The 18,237-nt window shown below is 37.2% G+C and overlaps 1 protein-coding gene across 1 annotated transcript in view; it reads right to left on the bottom strand.

Moving 5' to 3' along the window:
* Window positions 1–17,916, bottom strand: part of LOC125236455 (cholesterol transporter ABCA5-like) — a 72,315-nt gene extending 54,399 nt beyond the window's left edge. Inside the window, 1 exon segment of the mRNA XM_048143266.1 lies at window positions 17,798–17,916. Coding sequence (XP_047999223.1) covers window positions 17,798–17,856 — 59 coding nt within the window. The 5' untranslated portion in view covers window positions 17,857–17,916.
* Between the last annotated feature and the right edge of the window lie 321 nt (window positions 17,917–18,237).

The raw sequence follows: 18,237 nt of genomic DNA, 5'->3' as shown, positions 1-18,237 counted from the left end.
GTATATATTTTTTTACTTTTACTGTATTAATTACTCTGTGTTAGTGATGTCTGCAATAATTAAGTAAGCAAATGACTTGAGGATATAACGCATTTATTTATCAGTCTTATTTTGAACAATGTATATTAGGCGTATTAGTAGGTACAGTTTTGATTTTTATGCAAGTTTGTTATTAAAATCCAACCTATACGTATTTTAATTGATTTCTAGCATATAAGCACCGGCGGTGAAACAAGTCTAAACCTATCTAAAAAAAGAAAGGCGGATTTCAGTAATGACTGTGATTCCAACTCTGGACCCTGTACAAAAAAATCTTATGAACCGAGTGAAGACGCAAGTTTCGATATCCCTTATAATATGCCTGGTCCTTCTAGAAAACAAGACATATACGAGTTAAGTAATATAAATGTGAAAAAAGAAACACAAATAAATGAAATGACACATAGTACAACTGTTATGACCAAATCCACAGCTTTAACAAAGCGGGTGTCAGAAGAAAGCCTAGACTTTACACCACGGAAGAAAAGTCGTAGCAGTAGTATCCAGGTAACAGGAATTAAACGGGGTACGTCTGTACTTGAGGAGGACAGTCCCGGAGTAATAAAAAAAACGAAAAGACGATGACGTACGAATTTCTTTTAAACGTGGTTCATATGTACTTATGGAGAGTAATCCAGTCACTAATAAAAAAATGCGCATGGAAGAAGATATACGAGGTCATGCTAAAAAACGAGTTGGTAATTTTAACCCTGACTGTCAAACAAGTCCAAAAAGATCAAAAATAGATCCAGATCAACTACCGGAATTTACTTACTCTACTCCGAGAAAAATAAAACTTTGTGCTAAGTTGCGTTGGGCTGAAAATAAGGTGAAAACACAAAAACTAAAAATTAAAAGGTTGCAAACCCAAAGTCGCAGATTAAAAAGAAAAATAAATAAAATGGAAGATATTCTAAAAGAATTAAAAGAGAAGTTTGCCATGTCAAATGAGAACATATCAACTTTACAAAACCTTAATGTGCAGGTTTGTTAATGTGATCATTTGCATGTTTTTAATGTATTTTTGTGTATTTTAGATTGTTGATTAAATGTGGTTATTAAATACTAGTAGTTCTTAACTCTGATAGAGCTGTAATTTAGTATGATTTTATCTACATTCATATCATAATTTCTATATTATATGCTTAGGGGCGATATAAAAAAAATCGGTATCCGCTAGTGCATCATAATGTAAACATTAAGATATCGGCAACCGATACTTTAATGACATTAAAATTTAGAACGTTCTGCTCAGTACAAAAAATCATATTTGCGATTGTGTTTCGTTTCAAATATCGAACGTTTTAAAAGTGAAGTGACTTTCAATCAGTAGTTGATCCTCTTTTGTGAATATAGGCTTTATATAAATGTACATAGTGTTGAAAAATCCTCCTAATGCTCAAGGTCCTACCTGTAGCACTTATTAATTTCGATTAAATTCAAATCAGATTAAATTGGAACAGAGTTGCATTTGTTTTGTCGCATTCCATTTTCAAAATAATAAAAGAAACTCTATTCTCTGCACCACAAATTAAAATGTCAGTGGCAGTTATTCTTTTTTTTAATTGTATGGCTGGGCCTTAGGAGGTTATTATATGGATGTAGATAAAGTTATGTATGCACCTGTTATTAGGCATTAAGACATTCGTGTTATCTTATTATTTAACTCGCCTAGCGGCTCCTAATTGTCATAAAACAACACTCATGTTTTAATGCCTCTCATTATGCACCAAAAAATAAATCTGTAGTTTGTAGAGTTAGTGTATATATTATATAAAAGGTATGAGTAAAGTAGTATGAGTAAAGTAGTATAAGTAAAGTAGTATAAGTAACTAGTACATGTTATAACTGTTATTTATTAGTCTTAAACTAAGTAAACCGAAGTAAATAATTATAACACTATTATTAACTTTTATGATTCAGGTCAAAGATTTAATCGGACGACAAATTGCCAATGTCACAGCCAACACCGTGTCTAAAAAAAGATACTCCCCAGCTCTACGTAGTTTTGCGCTTACTCTAAACTACTATTCTCCAAAAGCGTATGAATATGTGCGAAGAATATTTGACACAAGTTTGCCCCATCCAAGAACCTTAAAAAAATGGTACTCCAAAATAGGCGGAGACCCTGGATTTACGAAAGAAGCTTTTGCTGCCTTAAAATGCAAAGCTGAGTCATCAAAATCGCCACTTGTTGCTACATTAGTGATAGATGAAATGAGCATTCGACGCCGCATTGAATGGGATGGTCAAAAATTACACGGTTACGTCGACATGGGCACAGGTTTGGAGGGTGATCATTTAGCAGAGGCAAAGGAGGCGTTGGTATTTTTAATAACAGCGATTAATAGTAACTTCAAAGTACCTGTGGGATTTTTCCTTGTCGATGGTGTTACCGGAATGCAGCGTGCTGAACTCGTTAAACAGTGTTTACAACTTGCAGACGCTGCTGGTATCAAAATTGTGGCATTAACCTTTGACGGCTGCGCAGCAAACGTCTCAATGGCCGGACATCTTGGTTGCTGCATTCAAGATTATAAAATCAAATTTGATCATCCGGTAACCCATGATCAAGTTGTTGTTGTGTTAGATCCGTGCCACATGATCAAGTTGATAAGGAACTCTTTCGAAAATTATCGAACCTTCTTCGACGCAGAAGGAAATAAAATAGAGTGGAAATATTTAGAGCAACTTAATAATCTTCAATATAGTGAAACATTTCACTTGGCCAATAAGTTAAAGGATCGTCATATCAATTTCAAAAATGAAAGGATGAAAGTGAAGTTGGCTACGCAACTTTTTAGTCTAAGCGTTGCGAAAGCGATACAATTTTGCAGAGAAGATCTACAGCTAGAAAGTTTTGCTTTCAGCCAGGCAACAGAAAAGTTTTTAGTTGTGTTTAATAATTTATTTGACATATTTAACTCGAAAAATCTCCACCAACATGGCTTTAAAAAAGCACTAAACAAAAAAAACGCACGCAGTGTATTCGAGTTTTTGAGCATGGCGTTCCAATACATATCTTCTTTAAAGCTTGCAGACGGAACTCTTGCCATCAAAAGCTTACGAAAGACTGGATTTCTTGGATTCCTGAACTGCATTGAAGCTATGAAGTACTTATACTCAAGTTTGATTGAAAGAGATATTCTCATTTACTTGCCCTTCTACAAGTTAAGCCAGGATCACCTGGAACTTCTCTTTTGTAATATAAGATCCCATGGAGGATCCAATAATAATCCAACAGCTAGGCAATTTATATCTGCCTATAAAAAGATGTTGGTCCATGTTGAATTAAAGGACACGAATACAGGGAACTGTACAGCATTAGAACAGTTGTCAATTTTGAACTGTTCTTCTGCTGAAGAACGCATAAATAAAACATCGGGGCTAAACATAGAAGATACCCAAAATGAAAGGCCTGACCATTCTGATGATGAACCCCATTTTCAATTTTCAGACTTCAGTCGTCATGCTATCGTGCATATAGCTGGATATATTGTCAATAAAATGATTAAATCGATAAATTGCAACATATGTGCCAATGCACTTATAACATCAAAGGATCCAAACCTTCATAAGTTAATCATAGCCAAAGATAAAGGAGGACTGCAGTATCCGTCCGAAGATGTCATAAAAATATGTCAAGTGACTGAAAAGTTTCTAAAAAATTTAGACGGTGGTAATATAAACAAAGAAAAGTTAACGATTCAGATACTCAGGCAATTTATCGGTTCAAACATTTTTGATGATATATCAATGCATCAGTTGGGGTAGTTCCCCTCCTCTAACCATGTAACAGATTTGATAAAAGCTGTTACCTCGCGCTATCTCAATGTACGGATACATCATTTACTGAAGTTAAAATTAAAAATATCGAAAAGACAATTGCTAAACAAATACGTTTTATTTCAGGGACAGTAAAAGTCATATTTATCTAACTATTTTATCGTGTTGTAGGTCTGTTCTGTGTAAGTGTATTTGTTGCATGTATATCATTAATAATTAAAGCTAAAGTAAAGAATAGATACTATGAGTACCTACCTACTTATTATCTGTTTCCATTAAATCACGTTACACAAAATAAAGATGTAAATCATGAATTTCCTATTTGATTTATCTCATCCTTCTTGCGTTATCCCGGCATTTGCCACGGCTCATGGGAGCCTGGTGTCCGCTTTGACAACTAATCCTAAGATTTGGCGTAGACACTAGTTTTTACGAAAGCGACTGCCATCTGACCTTTCAACTCGAAGGGTAACTAGGCCTTATTGGAATTAGTCCCTATTTGATTTATCTATCCCACTAATAATTAACGGGTTTGTGTGTGTGTGTGTGTGGCCTTGCGGGTAGTGACCCTGCCTGCTAAGCCGCGGTCCTGGGTTCGAATCCTGGTACAGGCAGGCATTTGTGTGATGCGCACAGGTATTTGTTCCTGAGCTATGGAAGTTTTCTATGTATATAAGTATTTGTATATTATTATATATCGTTGTCTAAGTACCCACAGCCTTCTTGAGCTTACCGTGGGACTCAGTCAATCTGTGTAAGAAGTCCATGATACCTATTATCATCGGGTCATTGGATCCTGCAACGGCTGCTTGAGAATCTTGTCGTTTTCAAATGTTCATTGTTCATTCAAGATTGTATTTATTACTAACTAGCGAAGGGGGTTGTATGTATGGAAGCTTAAACACTAACTAATAGTAAAAGTGGCTTAGAGAAGCGAAAGACGCTGTGGACCTTCGGCCCTCCCCGGCCTCCAACTTCCTAGTCCGCCAGTGCGCCTTTCAGGGACGCTCCGGGCCTTCGGCCCTACGCGGAGCTCGGTCTTCGGCCTTCGCTGGGTTTCGAAAACATTTTTATGTTCTGAGTGGCAGTGTCGGTCCGCTGCTCGGCCTGCGGCCTCGCATACTTGGGAGCCTCTCAGTCTTGCTCCGGGCCTTCGGCCCTACGCATAGTTACTGTGGGGGTTATAGGGTAACCAGCCTGCGACCTCCGGCCCGCCGTTTCGCTTCTCTAAGCCACTTTTACTATTGATTCGTGTTTAAGCTCCAATTTCTCGGTTCGTCGGCGCGCCTCCCAGGGACGCTCCGGGCCTTCGGCCATTTGCGGAGCTCGGCCTCCGGCCTTCGCTGGGTTACAAAGCTCCTCGTCGGGCCTCCGGCCTGCCGCTCCGGTACTTGCGAACCTCTCAGAGACGCTCCGGACCTTCGGCCCTACGCGGAGCTCGGCCTTCGGCCTTCGCAATATAGTTACTGTCCCCTTCTTAATAGCGGTGGTCCACAACACAAACTTTTCACGTTAACAATCGCGGCTGCGTCCCTGACGCAGCCTAGGTACCCTAATATTTATTATTCATTTATGATGCATAAAATACGGTTTATAAAGTAATTATCCGCCATGTACAATTATTACAAATAAACATATTCTATTGTATTCTATTCTATTCCATCGAAATTAATTTTATTTGCCCTACGCTGCTTCATCATCTACCTTTTTATCGATAACCCGCTCTGCACGCGACACACATCACTATTTTCTACGCTAATCGCGCATATACAGTGCTACAACCTAGTGTCGAGTGGCGGAACTACTTTCTGTTATCGGAGCTTTTTACTTTGGTTACTCGACGCTAGATGGCAGAACTATCTATGCGATTATCATTTTTCGTTTTAATACATCATAACTGACAATTGATGTAATCAAATCTAAACAGTACGTTGTACACATAAGGTTCAAAGTGTACTAACTGGCATTGGTTCTTATTAAAATTATAATGAAATATTACGACCAATCACGTGCGGTATGTCTATGTGTTAACGTTACGACAGTGTGCGTGTTGACGACACCGGTTCTGATAGTAGTCGAGGCTTATGCCATTTCCACTGTTTTTTTTATTCCGTGCCTTCAACTATCTCCACCTAAAAAATTACGTCGATTCGTCGCTCCGTTTTGCCGTGAAAGACGGACAAGCAAACAGACACACACACTTTCCCATTTATAATATTAGTATATAGATTTCGTGCGTAAGTCGCGTCACACCGCTCAATGACACCCATGACGTCTAGCCTCAGTACTATTACCAGCGCAATTTGTTACTTATTCCCTTGGGCATTAGGTCGATAATGTTGGGAGGGGGGTGTGACGCAGACGGTGGGTGGTACGACACCTGTCTGGCTTGTATTTGTAGCGAGCTTTAGGCACTGGTCCCCCCGCGAGCTAGTAAGCTACTCACGTGCAAATAAAAGAGACACGGCGATTTTGATAGCTCACCGCTGGGCGAGTAACTATAAACATCGCTGTGTCTCTTTTATTTACACGGGAGTGATGATCTTCTGTTCGTTTTTATAGCCGATAGCTCATAGTTTACTAGCTCGCGGTGGGACCAATGCTTTAGGCACTGGCCCCATCAAAGGCGTATAAGCGATGCGATAGAAACAAGCAAAAAGCAAAAAATAGTCATATCCATACCTAAATTGAAATAGATATCATACACGAAAAAAACTAACCTGGGTCTTCAGCTTACGCGGCTAACGTCTTTACCACTAGACCACACACCCGCCCGCCGCGAAAAAAAAAGAACAAATCAAAAATATTAAATAAAATAATTTGATTTGTTCCCTAGTTCCAAAAAATAACCTTTATAACCCCCCTACTTCCCTGAAATAGAGAGGGTGGAAGTTTGTATGAAGTATTCCGCAGTTTTCAAAGTCGAGCGTAGCCGAAGGCAAAATCTAGTATAATTAAAATTTTGAAAAAACCCCCGACCGCGACATAGTAGACCGATTTTCATGAAACGCGGCTAAGAACACTCCCGATTTACTCAGCTTTCAGACAAAAAAAACTAAATCCAAATCGCTTCATCCCTTCGGTAGCTACGATGCCACAGACAGACACACACACACAGACAGACTGAAAGACAGACACACAAACAGACAGACAGACACGTGAAACTTATGACACCCCGTCGTTTTTGCGTCGGGGCTTAAAAACAGATTAAAAACAGACGAGAAAAAAAAACAATATTCTATTTAGGCGACGACGTAACAGCATAGCTCCCTTGCGTCGTCTGATAATATACTTCTTTCTCGTAACAGACGTGTTGCTAACACCGTCTAGGTGTCTACAAATAAAACAGGGTATTACCAACACAAAGAGCATTACAAGGAGCGCAAATAGGACGCGTCTCAATGTCACTGAACAAATAAGACAAGTCCTTGAGACATTCGAACCTTAATGCAAAACGTATACTTAGACCGATAAAGTCTAAGAAAAAAACGTACCTCAAAGCCCTAGAGAATAAGGTACCGTGGCCTACACTCAGTTCAGTCTTACTTGTCCAATCATGTACTTAAAGTCTTAAACAAACACTGATGGAAAACATTATCTCATTTTTCTCTGGAATTACACATTAACCATCACTTAAAATGTTATTATATACTTAAATGAACTCACAAAGTATTGAAACCAATCAAAAAACCACTGAATAATATAATTTCTAAAACGATTTTCATCAATAATTGTAATTACGAACGGGTGACATAAAAAACTCCTGACATTACGAAGATTGTCTATGAGTCGTAATGTTGGGATGACAACTTATCGTTATGAACGATCGATATTAACGTTTGAGTTTGTATAGCTTAGAAAAAATGCGTTGATATTAACTACAATAATTTATCAGATTTTTAACCGACTTCTTTACATAGATGGAGGAGGTTCTGTATTCAGTTTCATATTTATGTTTTATGTACTTATTATGTTCACCGATAACTCCGAGAGCCATGATCCGATTTTAATCATGTTTCTGAAGAAAGCGAAAGTGAGACAAGCCTTTTCCACAGGATTATTGCAAATGTGACGAAAGAGAATTAAATTTTGGTTTTAACATAGATATTGTGTGACGTAAAATTGAAAATCCTCTGATGACAGTGATGACGTTAGCAGCGAAATTATCGCTAATACATCATTTTATCGACACTTCCAATCACTAGTCATTGTCTTTGACCATATTTGACGTTTCGTTTGTTTACTATATTGGACAAGTAAGGTTGAACTGACTTTAGATGGCGTTATACCTTTGGGGAACGCTCGGATAGATGGCGCTAATATTAATATTTTACATTTCAACACATATCAAGCTAACAATATGGGCCAAATTGTCAAAACTGAGGTTCAAAAGTTTTAAGCTTGTGTCGAGAGATGGCAGTCTATGCACTGTGATTACACATTTTACTTTGACAGTAACTTAACTCTCTATAATACTCGATCCTCTTTGCTTAATGTATTGGGTTTCTATGTCGTTTAAAGGACGCTCATTTTCACCCCGCTTGAGATTCAATATCTTTCTTAGTTAAATCATCTATTCTAATATTATAAATGGGAAAGTCCATACTTAATTACTAATATTATAAGTGGGAAAGTGTGTGTTTTGTTAGTCCGTTTTTCACGGCCAAACCACACCTCGGACACTGGCGATGAAATATATGAAAGAGGTGCGTTCCTAGCACACAATCTAAGCTCGTGTAGGTGAACGCGTACTATGCTTGTATGAGTGACATATGACAGGTCGACTGTTCGCGTTTTTGACAGGCGGTAACTGTCAGGTAACCGAGAGGGGGTGGGCGGCACTTTCAGTGGGGAGCGGAAGTGGCCATACTGTATGATAATACTCTTTTTTATACTGTGGCCAAACGGAGCGACGAATTCACGTGATTTTTTTAGTGGAGATAGTTGAAGGGATGGAGAGTGACATATGCTATTTTTGTCTCTTTCTAACGCGTGGGAAGCCGCGGGCAAAAGCAAGTTATGGAATATAGCGAGCACTCGTTTCGTAATATTTTTTTTGCAACACTTATCAATAAAATAGCGAGTAAAACCGTGTTTTTCTAGACTTATAATTCAGCATCTCTGACCTTAAAAATGCAACTTTACCGTCATATTTTCTTATAAATAAATAAGGCCAGTATATAACACAAAATTTAATAAGGTACCTAGGTTAATATTTTGAGTATAATATTAAGGTTAAGATAATTATTTTATTATTTGTGACATATCACTATAATCACACCTCGGACACTGGCGATGAAATATATGAAAGAGGCGCGTTCCTAGCACACAATCTAAGCTCGTGTAGGTGAACGCGTACTATGCTTGTATGAGTGACATATGACAGGTCGACTATTCGCGTTTTTGACAGGCGGTAACTGTCAGGTAACCGAGAGGGGGTGGGCGGCACTTTCAGTGGGGAGCGGAAGTGGCCATACTGTATGATAATACTCTTTTTTATACTGTGCTATAATGATGATGAAGCAGAAATGTTGAAATCAAATAGGATCAATTAATTCCTTCGAATCGACTGTCAAGTCGAAGTTGAAATCTAATTTGTCGCTCCAATGGCATTTATAGCACTCATGCAATATCAATATTGATATTATCTTGTTTACTTTGGATTCATAGTAGAAGGTCAGGTCAAACAGACTGAAATAGAACTTTATAGAATTTAGAACCATTTGTTCGTCACTTTAAATATATAGACATCATTGAAATATATCAAGTAAATCGCCTACCGCCCCATAAACATTTTCAAACAATTTTTAAGTCTTATGGCTCGTCGATAACTCTCCAACGTCAAGGTTTAGGAAGGCTCTCGTTTTATGAACACAATAGGCGAAACGACTAAAAAAAACGAATTAGTCCGTCAGTTAGATTATCAAAGAATTTTAGACACGTCTTTTTTCTTATTTCTCGTAAACGAAAATGACGACGGTACAGTGCGTTGAAGTTTCGCGTGACGTCACGTCTAGGTACAAATTTTACTTAGAAGTGACGTCACAAGCCCCCACTCCGGAACGTTGATGCTCTACGTCTTTGTATTTTTTCATGAATTAGAAAAAGCGAAAAATATGTGTTCAGTATTTTAGAACAATCTAACTGACGGACTAAACAGAATGCCATTTTTAGGGTTCCGTAGTCAACTAGGAACCCTTATAGTTTCGCCATGTCTGTCTGTCCGTCCGTCCGTCCGTCCGTCCGTCCGTCCGTCCGTCCGCGGATAATCTCAGTAACCGTAAGCACTAGAATGCTGAAATTTGGTACCAATATGTATATCAATCACGCCAACAAAGTGCAAAAATAAAAAATGGAAAAAGATGTTTTATTAGGGTACTCCCCCTACATGTAAAGTGGGGGCTGATATTTTTTTTCATGTCAACCCCAACGTGTGATATATTGTTGGATAGGTATTTAAAAATGAATAAGGGTTTACTAAGATCGTTTTTTTATAATATTAATATTTTCGGAAATAATCGCTCCTAAAGGAAAAAAAAGTGCGTCCCCCCCCTCTAACTTTTGAACCATATGTTTAAAAAATATGAAAAAAATCACAAAAGTAGAACTTTATAAATACTTTCTAGGAAAATTGTTTTGAACTTGATAGTTTCAGTAGTTTTTGAGAAAAATACGGAAAACTACGGAACCCTACACTGAGCGTGGCCCGACACGCTCTTGGCCGGTTTTTTTATGTAGTCGTCATCCCTATTGGCTGGCAAGTCCTACATTTTTCAAATTTGCCACCTTGATTTGCTTACCATCTATAGATCCGGTCACTCATAAGGACAATGCCTTCATGTGTATTGTCAAGCCATTCAAGGATAGATTTTTCAAATTATCGCATCTTTGTAAATCATACATACATACAATCACGCCTGTATCCCATACAGTAGTAGGCAGAGCAAATGAAACTGCTAAAGTTACAGTGCCGCTCTTGGCTCGTGCCCTTTTGTAAATTATACAAGCAGAAGTTTGTACAAAAAGTAAGGAAAAAGTTAAATTTGTTTTTTTTGTTCCTTTTTTGTTACCAAGATTTATTTCATGAACTGAGATTTTAGTAAGTTTTATTCGGTCATTATTGTCATTAAGGTTCTCTAGTACCTATATTTTCTTAATTACAACAATTATCCTGTATATATCTTACGTATATCACTAAATGTTGGTAACAAAATAGGATCAATTCAAATTTGCTGACTTGGCTATGTACACACTTTTGGAGAACTTCTGGTACTATTTTATGCCATGAAGGTCAGCTGGCCCTTTGTTGGTGGGTTGAAGAAAGGCAGCCACCGAAACACATACCTAACGAAGACATTTTTCTGAATATTAAATATTGGTGCTCACTGCTTCGTCGTGTCACACGTCATACTATTAAATATGATCGTCATTCACAAGCATATTTTATATTTTCCTCAAACAACGTTGTCTTACGTACGGGACGAAGTCCGACACAGTCAAGCGTGAACGTGTATTTATAGACGTGAATGGGCCACAAATACTGACGTATTTATAGATCAAAGAGAACACTGTCGGTAAATATTAAGGCAAAACATACACATTTTTATTTACGCGCGTCCTTGAACTACAAAATTTCAGCTGATTTTTACAAGACAACTAGTTGCCAATCGATAACGCTCCTGGGCGAACGAAACGCTCTGTCGCTCTAATATGGAATAGCGATTGAAAGTATATGAGAAATTGAGCGTGAACCAATGTCATCTTGTCTACGCCCCCTATACAGAAAGAGAGGAGTGGTAGAATGCATAAAGCCTGACTGACCAGCACCGACACCATGGTCGCGCGATTATCGATAAAACATCAGGCCGTCCCTATCGCACTTACAAATACTGCGAAAGGGACGGCCCGATGTTATATCATTTATCGCGCGACCATGATTGCTTGCCAACACGGGTAGCATGGTCGCGCGATAGACGGTAAAATATCAGGCCGTCCCTATCGCACTTATAAATATTGCGAAAGGGACGGCCGGATGATATATCATTTATCGCGCGACCATGATTGTTTGCCAGAAATATACGCAATATACGCCCCATGTTGCGAAATTTCATTAGAACTATTTTTTTCACACTCGTAATAAACTGAACTGTCATCCTATACATCGGAATAACAGTGCCCTCCTGACAATCCATACAAATATTATAAATGGGAAAGTGTGTGTGTCTGTTTGTTTGTCCGTCTTTCACGGCAAAACGGAGCGACGAATTGACGTGATTTTTTAAGGGGAGATAGTTGAAGGGATGGAGAGTGACATAGGCTACTTTTTATCTCTTTCTAACGCGAGCGAAGCCGCGGGCAAAAGATGGTAGTCATATATTTGGTCAGGCGTTACCTTACTTTACACGACATATTTTTTCCCGCGCAGTTAGCATAGCCAACGTGACAATACTACCACAATAAAAGGCTTTGTATTTCTATCACGCTTCCAAAAATTTGAGAACAATTTTAACACGTCCTATAGTACTTAATGCTCATGTGTAATCTCATAGTCATAAAATACAGGTATTGACACTATTATTGATAGGTATTATAATTATAAACAAACATTAAATGGCCAAAGTAATAGAATTAGTTCCCTAATTGCGTAACGTTAGTTTGGCCGCGCGCCATCACTAATTAATATTCGAAACGTACACTCATAGTTTAGTCATTAGAGCTACATCATCATCATACTGTCCTAAAGAAAGTTATGTCACGATGTGTATTAAACCAAGTCAAACCCGCCCCTCGTTACCGCTTTGTCCCACATTTTGGCCTGTCACTCAAACGTCTACGTTACAAATTAACGTGACGTCACGCTACGGTGCTACGGGAGGCCTCTACGAGCGTCGTAGGCTGCTACGAAACATTTATTTTGAGAAAATAAACGCCAAATGTGTACAAGCGAGCTAAGGCACTGGTCACACCAAAAGCGTTAAAAAGCGATTGTTTTCAACGTTATAACAAACCTATTTACTGACCGAAGCGAAGCGAGGGCTAAGTTAAGTTAGGGTCTTCTTGCGACCCTTATGAGCGGAAAAAAGAAAGACTAATTAAAAAATTGTAGGCATCACCAGTGTAGTTATGATAGTATTCAATAGGTGGCGCTAAAAAATCGAGAAAATTCTTAGTGTGAAGATTACAAATCCTATATAAATAATCCTTGGTTTAAATCTATATCTCAGACTTGTCTGCTCGTTTCCCTACTACGCATAAAAAAAAATATTCATGTACCACAAATAGCAGTTATAAACAGGCCATAAACTATATAAAAACCGGCCAAGAGCGTGTCGGGCTGTCGGGCCACGCTCAGTGTAGGGTTCCGTAGTTTTCCGTATTTTTCTCAAAAACTACTGAACCTATCAAGTTCAAAACAATTTTTTTAGAAAGTTTTTATAAAGTTCTACTTTTGTGATTTTTTTCATATTTTTTAAACATATGGTTCAAAAGTTAGAGGGACGCACTTTTTTTTCCTTTAGGAGCAATTATTTCCTAAAATATTAATATTATCAACAAACGATCTTAGGAAATCCTTATTCATTTTTAAATACCTACCCAACAATATATCACACGTTGGGGTTAGAATGAAAAAAAATATCAGCCCCCACTTTACATGTAGGGGGGGTACCCTAATAAAACATTTTTTTCCATTTTTTATTTTTGCACTTTGTTGGCGTAATTGATATACATATTAGTACCAAATTTCAGCTTTCTAGTGCTTACGGTTACTGAGATTATCCGCGGACGGACGGACGGACGGACGGACGGACGGACAGACAGACATGGCGAAACTATAAGGGTTCCTAGTTGACTACGGAACCCTAAAAAAAGATAATAGGCGCTTATTTGTTGTCATAGACATTAGACACATTATCACTGGTCATAAACGCGTTTACGTTATAAATTGACTGTGACGTCACGCTACGGAGCTACGGCCGGGAGACCTCTACGAGCCTCGTAGACTGCTACGAAACAATTAATATTTTACTAACATTCTTTACTAGCTTTTGCCCGCGGCTTCGCTCGCGTTAGAAAGAGACAAAAAGTAGCCTATGTCACTCTCCATCTCTTCAACTATCTCTACTTAAAAAATCACGTTATTCGTCGCTCCGTTTTGCCGTGAAAGACGGACAAACAAACACACACAGTTTCCCATTTATAATATTAGTATGGACTAACTTAATACATTTCTCTTATATGTATAACAATTCTTAGCCTTTAAGAACAATCACTGTACAATTATGTTTTTATTAATTAATTATTTGTATTGTATTTGTATTTGTATTCGGCCCTATTCGAATACTATTATAGGACAGTTATTAGATTTTGATAATATGGATGGGATATATTTATCAGTGTTAAAAAAGCCATTTTTTCTGACAAAAACGCCACTTTTGACACTGCGGATGTGTGTAGTGGTATGTTAAGTATAAGTAAACGTCATAATTTTATTAGGTACTTTGAAATAATAGGTTTTTGTACTCGCGGGGCTGTTGAAATTGCTACCAACTTTGATTGGTACAATTTCATACCCGCCTGATATCATTGTCAACAAAAAACTTTATTTAAAAAAAAAAACTTGATTTTATACTAAACTAATCATTGGTTTTGTGCCTTACGCACAATAGGGATGACGACTAGATAAAAAAATGGCATTCTGTTTAGTCCGTCAGTTAGATCGTCCAAAAATACTGAACACATATTTTTCGCTTTTTCTAATTAATGAAAAAATACAAAGATATAGAGCACCAAAGTTCCGGAGTGGGGGCCTGTGACGTCACTTCTAAGTAAAAATTGTACCTAGGCGTGACGTCACGCGAAACTTCAACGCACTGTACCGTCGTCATTTTTCGTTTACGAGAAAAATGAAAAAATACGTGTCTAAAATTAAAGAATTTACTTTTAACTAATTAGTCAGTTAGATTATCAAAGGATAATCTAACTGACTAATTAGTTTTTTTTAGTCGTCTCGCCTATTCTCGTTTAATTTCGCATTTTCTATGAGCGATCTTCAAGAGTGTATCAAACTATCAAATAACATCAAAGCCATTCCTAAATTGTTGAATCCGAATCGATTCCACCCCGAGCTCATACAATCAATATGTTTCCAATATTTCAAGTACTCTTGTGACTTGGAAATCGCATCGTTTTTGCCGTAGTGTTTTCGAGGACTTCAATATTGCATTTCAAGTATGAAATATGCTCTTATGTTATTGAATTTCAATTTTTGTGAAAATAAAATTGAGTTTGACAAAATTAGATATTGCTGTTTCATATTACATTTCAAGTGTGATATTTGCTTTTACCTTATTTAATTTAAATAACCTAGGTATAGTAGGTATGTTTTGTTGTGAGTGTGTACGGGAAAATGTCCCACTTTGTCGATTGCTACAAAGTCGCTTTGTCAGTTTATTCATATGCGCCTTAATGGTAACCGACAGTGGGACGTTTTTCTAAAAACACTCACTATATTGTGGAAATATTTACATGTTTATTTTCGCTTCATGCGTTTTCTGCATTTGTTTTTGAACCTATTTTTACAAGCTTTTATTCAACTTGCCTTGTTAGTACATTAGTTTGGGTCAAAACGTAGAGGCTAAATTTGACCCACTTCCCGATTATGGCCGGCAACAGACAGTCTTAAATTTCATAATCTTAAAAAAATCATAATCTTATGAAATCAGATCGAGTGCACGGATTCCCATACAATTTCGCAACTGTCCACACACAGTCTTATTTTTTAAGATTATGATTTTTTTCAGATTGATCTGACAGATTGCGAATAATTTGAATTTTAAGAATGTGTGTGGCAAGGCAGTCAATCTTATTTTATAAGATTATGATTTTTTAAGATTATTAAAATTAAGACTGTCTGTTGCCGGCCTTTCGATTGAGCTGAAATTTGCACAGATATGTAAATCACGTGACAATGCAATATTATGGTACATATGGAGCTGATCTGATGATGGAGCAGAAAGGTGGTCATAGGAACTCTGTTATGAAATGTCGTATCGTCGAGTAAGGGGTTTTTAGAAACGTCTCGGAGAGCAGTAGATGACTGGGGAAAGGTAAAGGTTGTGCCAAAAACGAAATTTTTACAAAAAAACTTATTTAGTTTATATATTACCCAAGAATTCGAGTCTAGTACAGTAGGTATACTATTGAGTTTTATTACCTTTGTTTTCTTATATTTTGTTGTTAGAAGTTTTTTTTTTTTATAAAAATGCAGATTACGAAAGCATTTCTGTATGAAGATAGAATAGGTGGTAATTTTACATCATAATTTGTGGCTATCGTCTTCATTTGTGAGTGTGTATAGACATAAATTACTAAAATTAAAATTTTGTGTTTTTTTTAATAACAGTAAAAAATAGCATTTTAAATTATTGCAGCCTTTGACTCAGGAATAGGTGCGACTTTAAGGCTGCTTTCAAAAAAAACGACAAAAGAATGTAAAATTGATAGTTTTAGTCGGTGAAATACTACACTTTCCGTTATCCAATAGATTTATTTAATTCAAGTTCCAGTTAGAGCATCTTATTATCTTGATTTTTATAAGACTGGATTTTTGAAAACTAACTCACTAAATTAATTATGAATTTTTCTCTAATGCACGTTTAGAAAAACGCACGTATAGAGCTGAATCAGTCGATCTTATTTGTAAAATTTGGACAATTTTGAATATTAAAACGGGTAAATTTATAATTCGTATATCCTGTACCACAATCATTTCAGACTAGATTTTTATTTTAAGTTTTTGAAAAAGAGTAAACTAGCCTAAGGCGAATTCATTTTTTTTCAGAAATTACCTAAAATTAAGTGACAATTTCTTTGAAAATCTACATCACATCGAAGTAAGTTTTGTACTAAATTAATCTGCAACGTTTACTTAAATTGCTGTTATGCCTTAGTGATTATAAATTGCTATTATTGATTTTTGCCAATTTTTTGAAAACGAGCCTTCACCGGTACAATTATTACCACTTTTGGACATTTTCTCATATTTTGTTAGACCAAGTAGAAAAAGTCCTATAATGTGATATATATTTATAAACTACTCGCAAAGCCCTTTAATTTGATACCACACACGGTATGATCGAGCGCTCGGTTGCGATTTCACTATTTTTAACACGAAAGCCCTCTTAAGGAATACCATGAATCTTTACCAGTTGTTGTATAATACAACTTAGAAAAATACTGTACGAAAAGTACCTAAGTTTTTGTCCGACGAGGTGTTTCGGTACATACGCCCCGGAGCTTCCGGTTAACATAACCTATATTCACATTTTACCCGATTTCCAAACGAAGGAGTTTTGGTAACAAAGTATTAGTCTTATTACTTTTTTTTAAGAAATACGTGTTTAAAAACCTTAAATATATAATATAATATCCACTCATTTCCCTACTTGACGTGTTCCGGAAACATTGCGCTGTTTAAGATATAATATATGTAGAACAGACATGCCACGCAGGCAAAGCTGTAAAGTAGAGCATATTAGATATGTGTCAAAATGGTGTTAAGATGTGATATATTATTATTTTCGTACCACTTTTCCTTTTACGAACATAATAGAATGAAAATTTAGAGTAAGAATGGCGAAAAACCGCGACGGACGACTAACCTAGAGACGCATTCCTCTAGGTTAATTGAATACCTAAAGGACCAATCCTTTTAAGTCTTAATAACTATCGCAAGGATATCTTTATGGAATATTTTTTATGCTTAAATTACTAAAAATTACATAGTTTCAATAAGTGGAAATATTGATGTAATACTAATAATGTACATGAAAATGTACACAAAAAAATTAATTATAATACACCGCTTAAAACATTGCTCAAAAACCTAGAACTCGAAGCGCTGCAATCCGCGTCCAAACCTTAAAAAACATTTAAAAACACATTCGAAATACAAAAATCAATTGCTACTAACGTTAGCTGCTCCGTGCTGGCCGGCGAGTCTCGGCCGTCGCCGCCATGCCGGTCAATCATGCAAAAAACTAAACGGCACTGGAACACGGAATAACTGACACTTTTGTGCACTATAACATTATTGGGACACTGTTAGCACGGTTATTGGGACGCGAGGCGCGCGGTGCGAACGGCGGCCATGTTGGACTTGGGGGGCGATTCGCGCGCGCGCCAATTTTAATAAGGTGTTGCCAGGAATAGGAAAATATCGGGAGTGTTAAGTTATTCGTAATTCGTAGTCTTTGACGACCGGTCTGGTCTAGCGGGTAGTGGACCACCTTCGATAAAACTATATGCAGCGCCAATAACCATTATGGATAAACGTTTGGTGTAGAGACGCTTGGGCCGTAGGGTCAGGGCGCGCACGGCATTTTTACAGAGCTGGCCAATCGCTTAATATGT

The sequence above is a fragment of the Leguminivora glycinivorella genome, chromosome 19, assembly GCF_023078275.1.
Source record: "Leguminivora glycinivorella isolate SPB_JAAS2020 chromosome 19, LegGlyc_1.1, whole genome shotgun sequence".
Classification (NCBI taxonomy): domain Eukaryota; kingdom Metazoa; phylum Arthropoda; class Insecta; order Lepidoptera; family Tortricidae; genus Leguminivora; species Leguminivora glycinivorella.
This window is presented reverse-complemented; position numbering and strand designations above follow the sequence as displayed.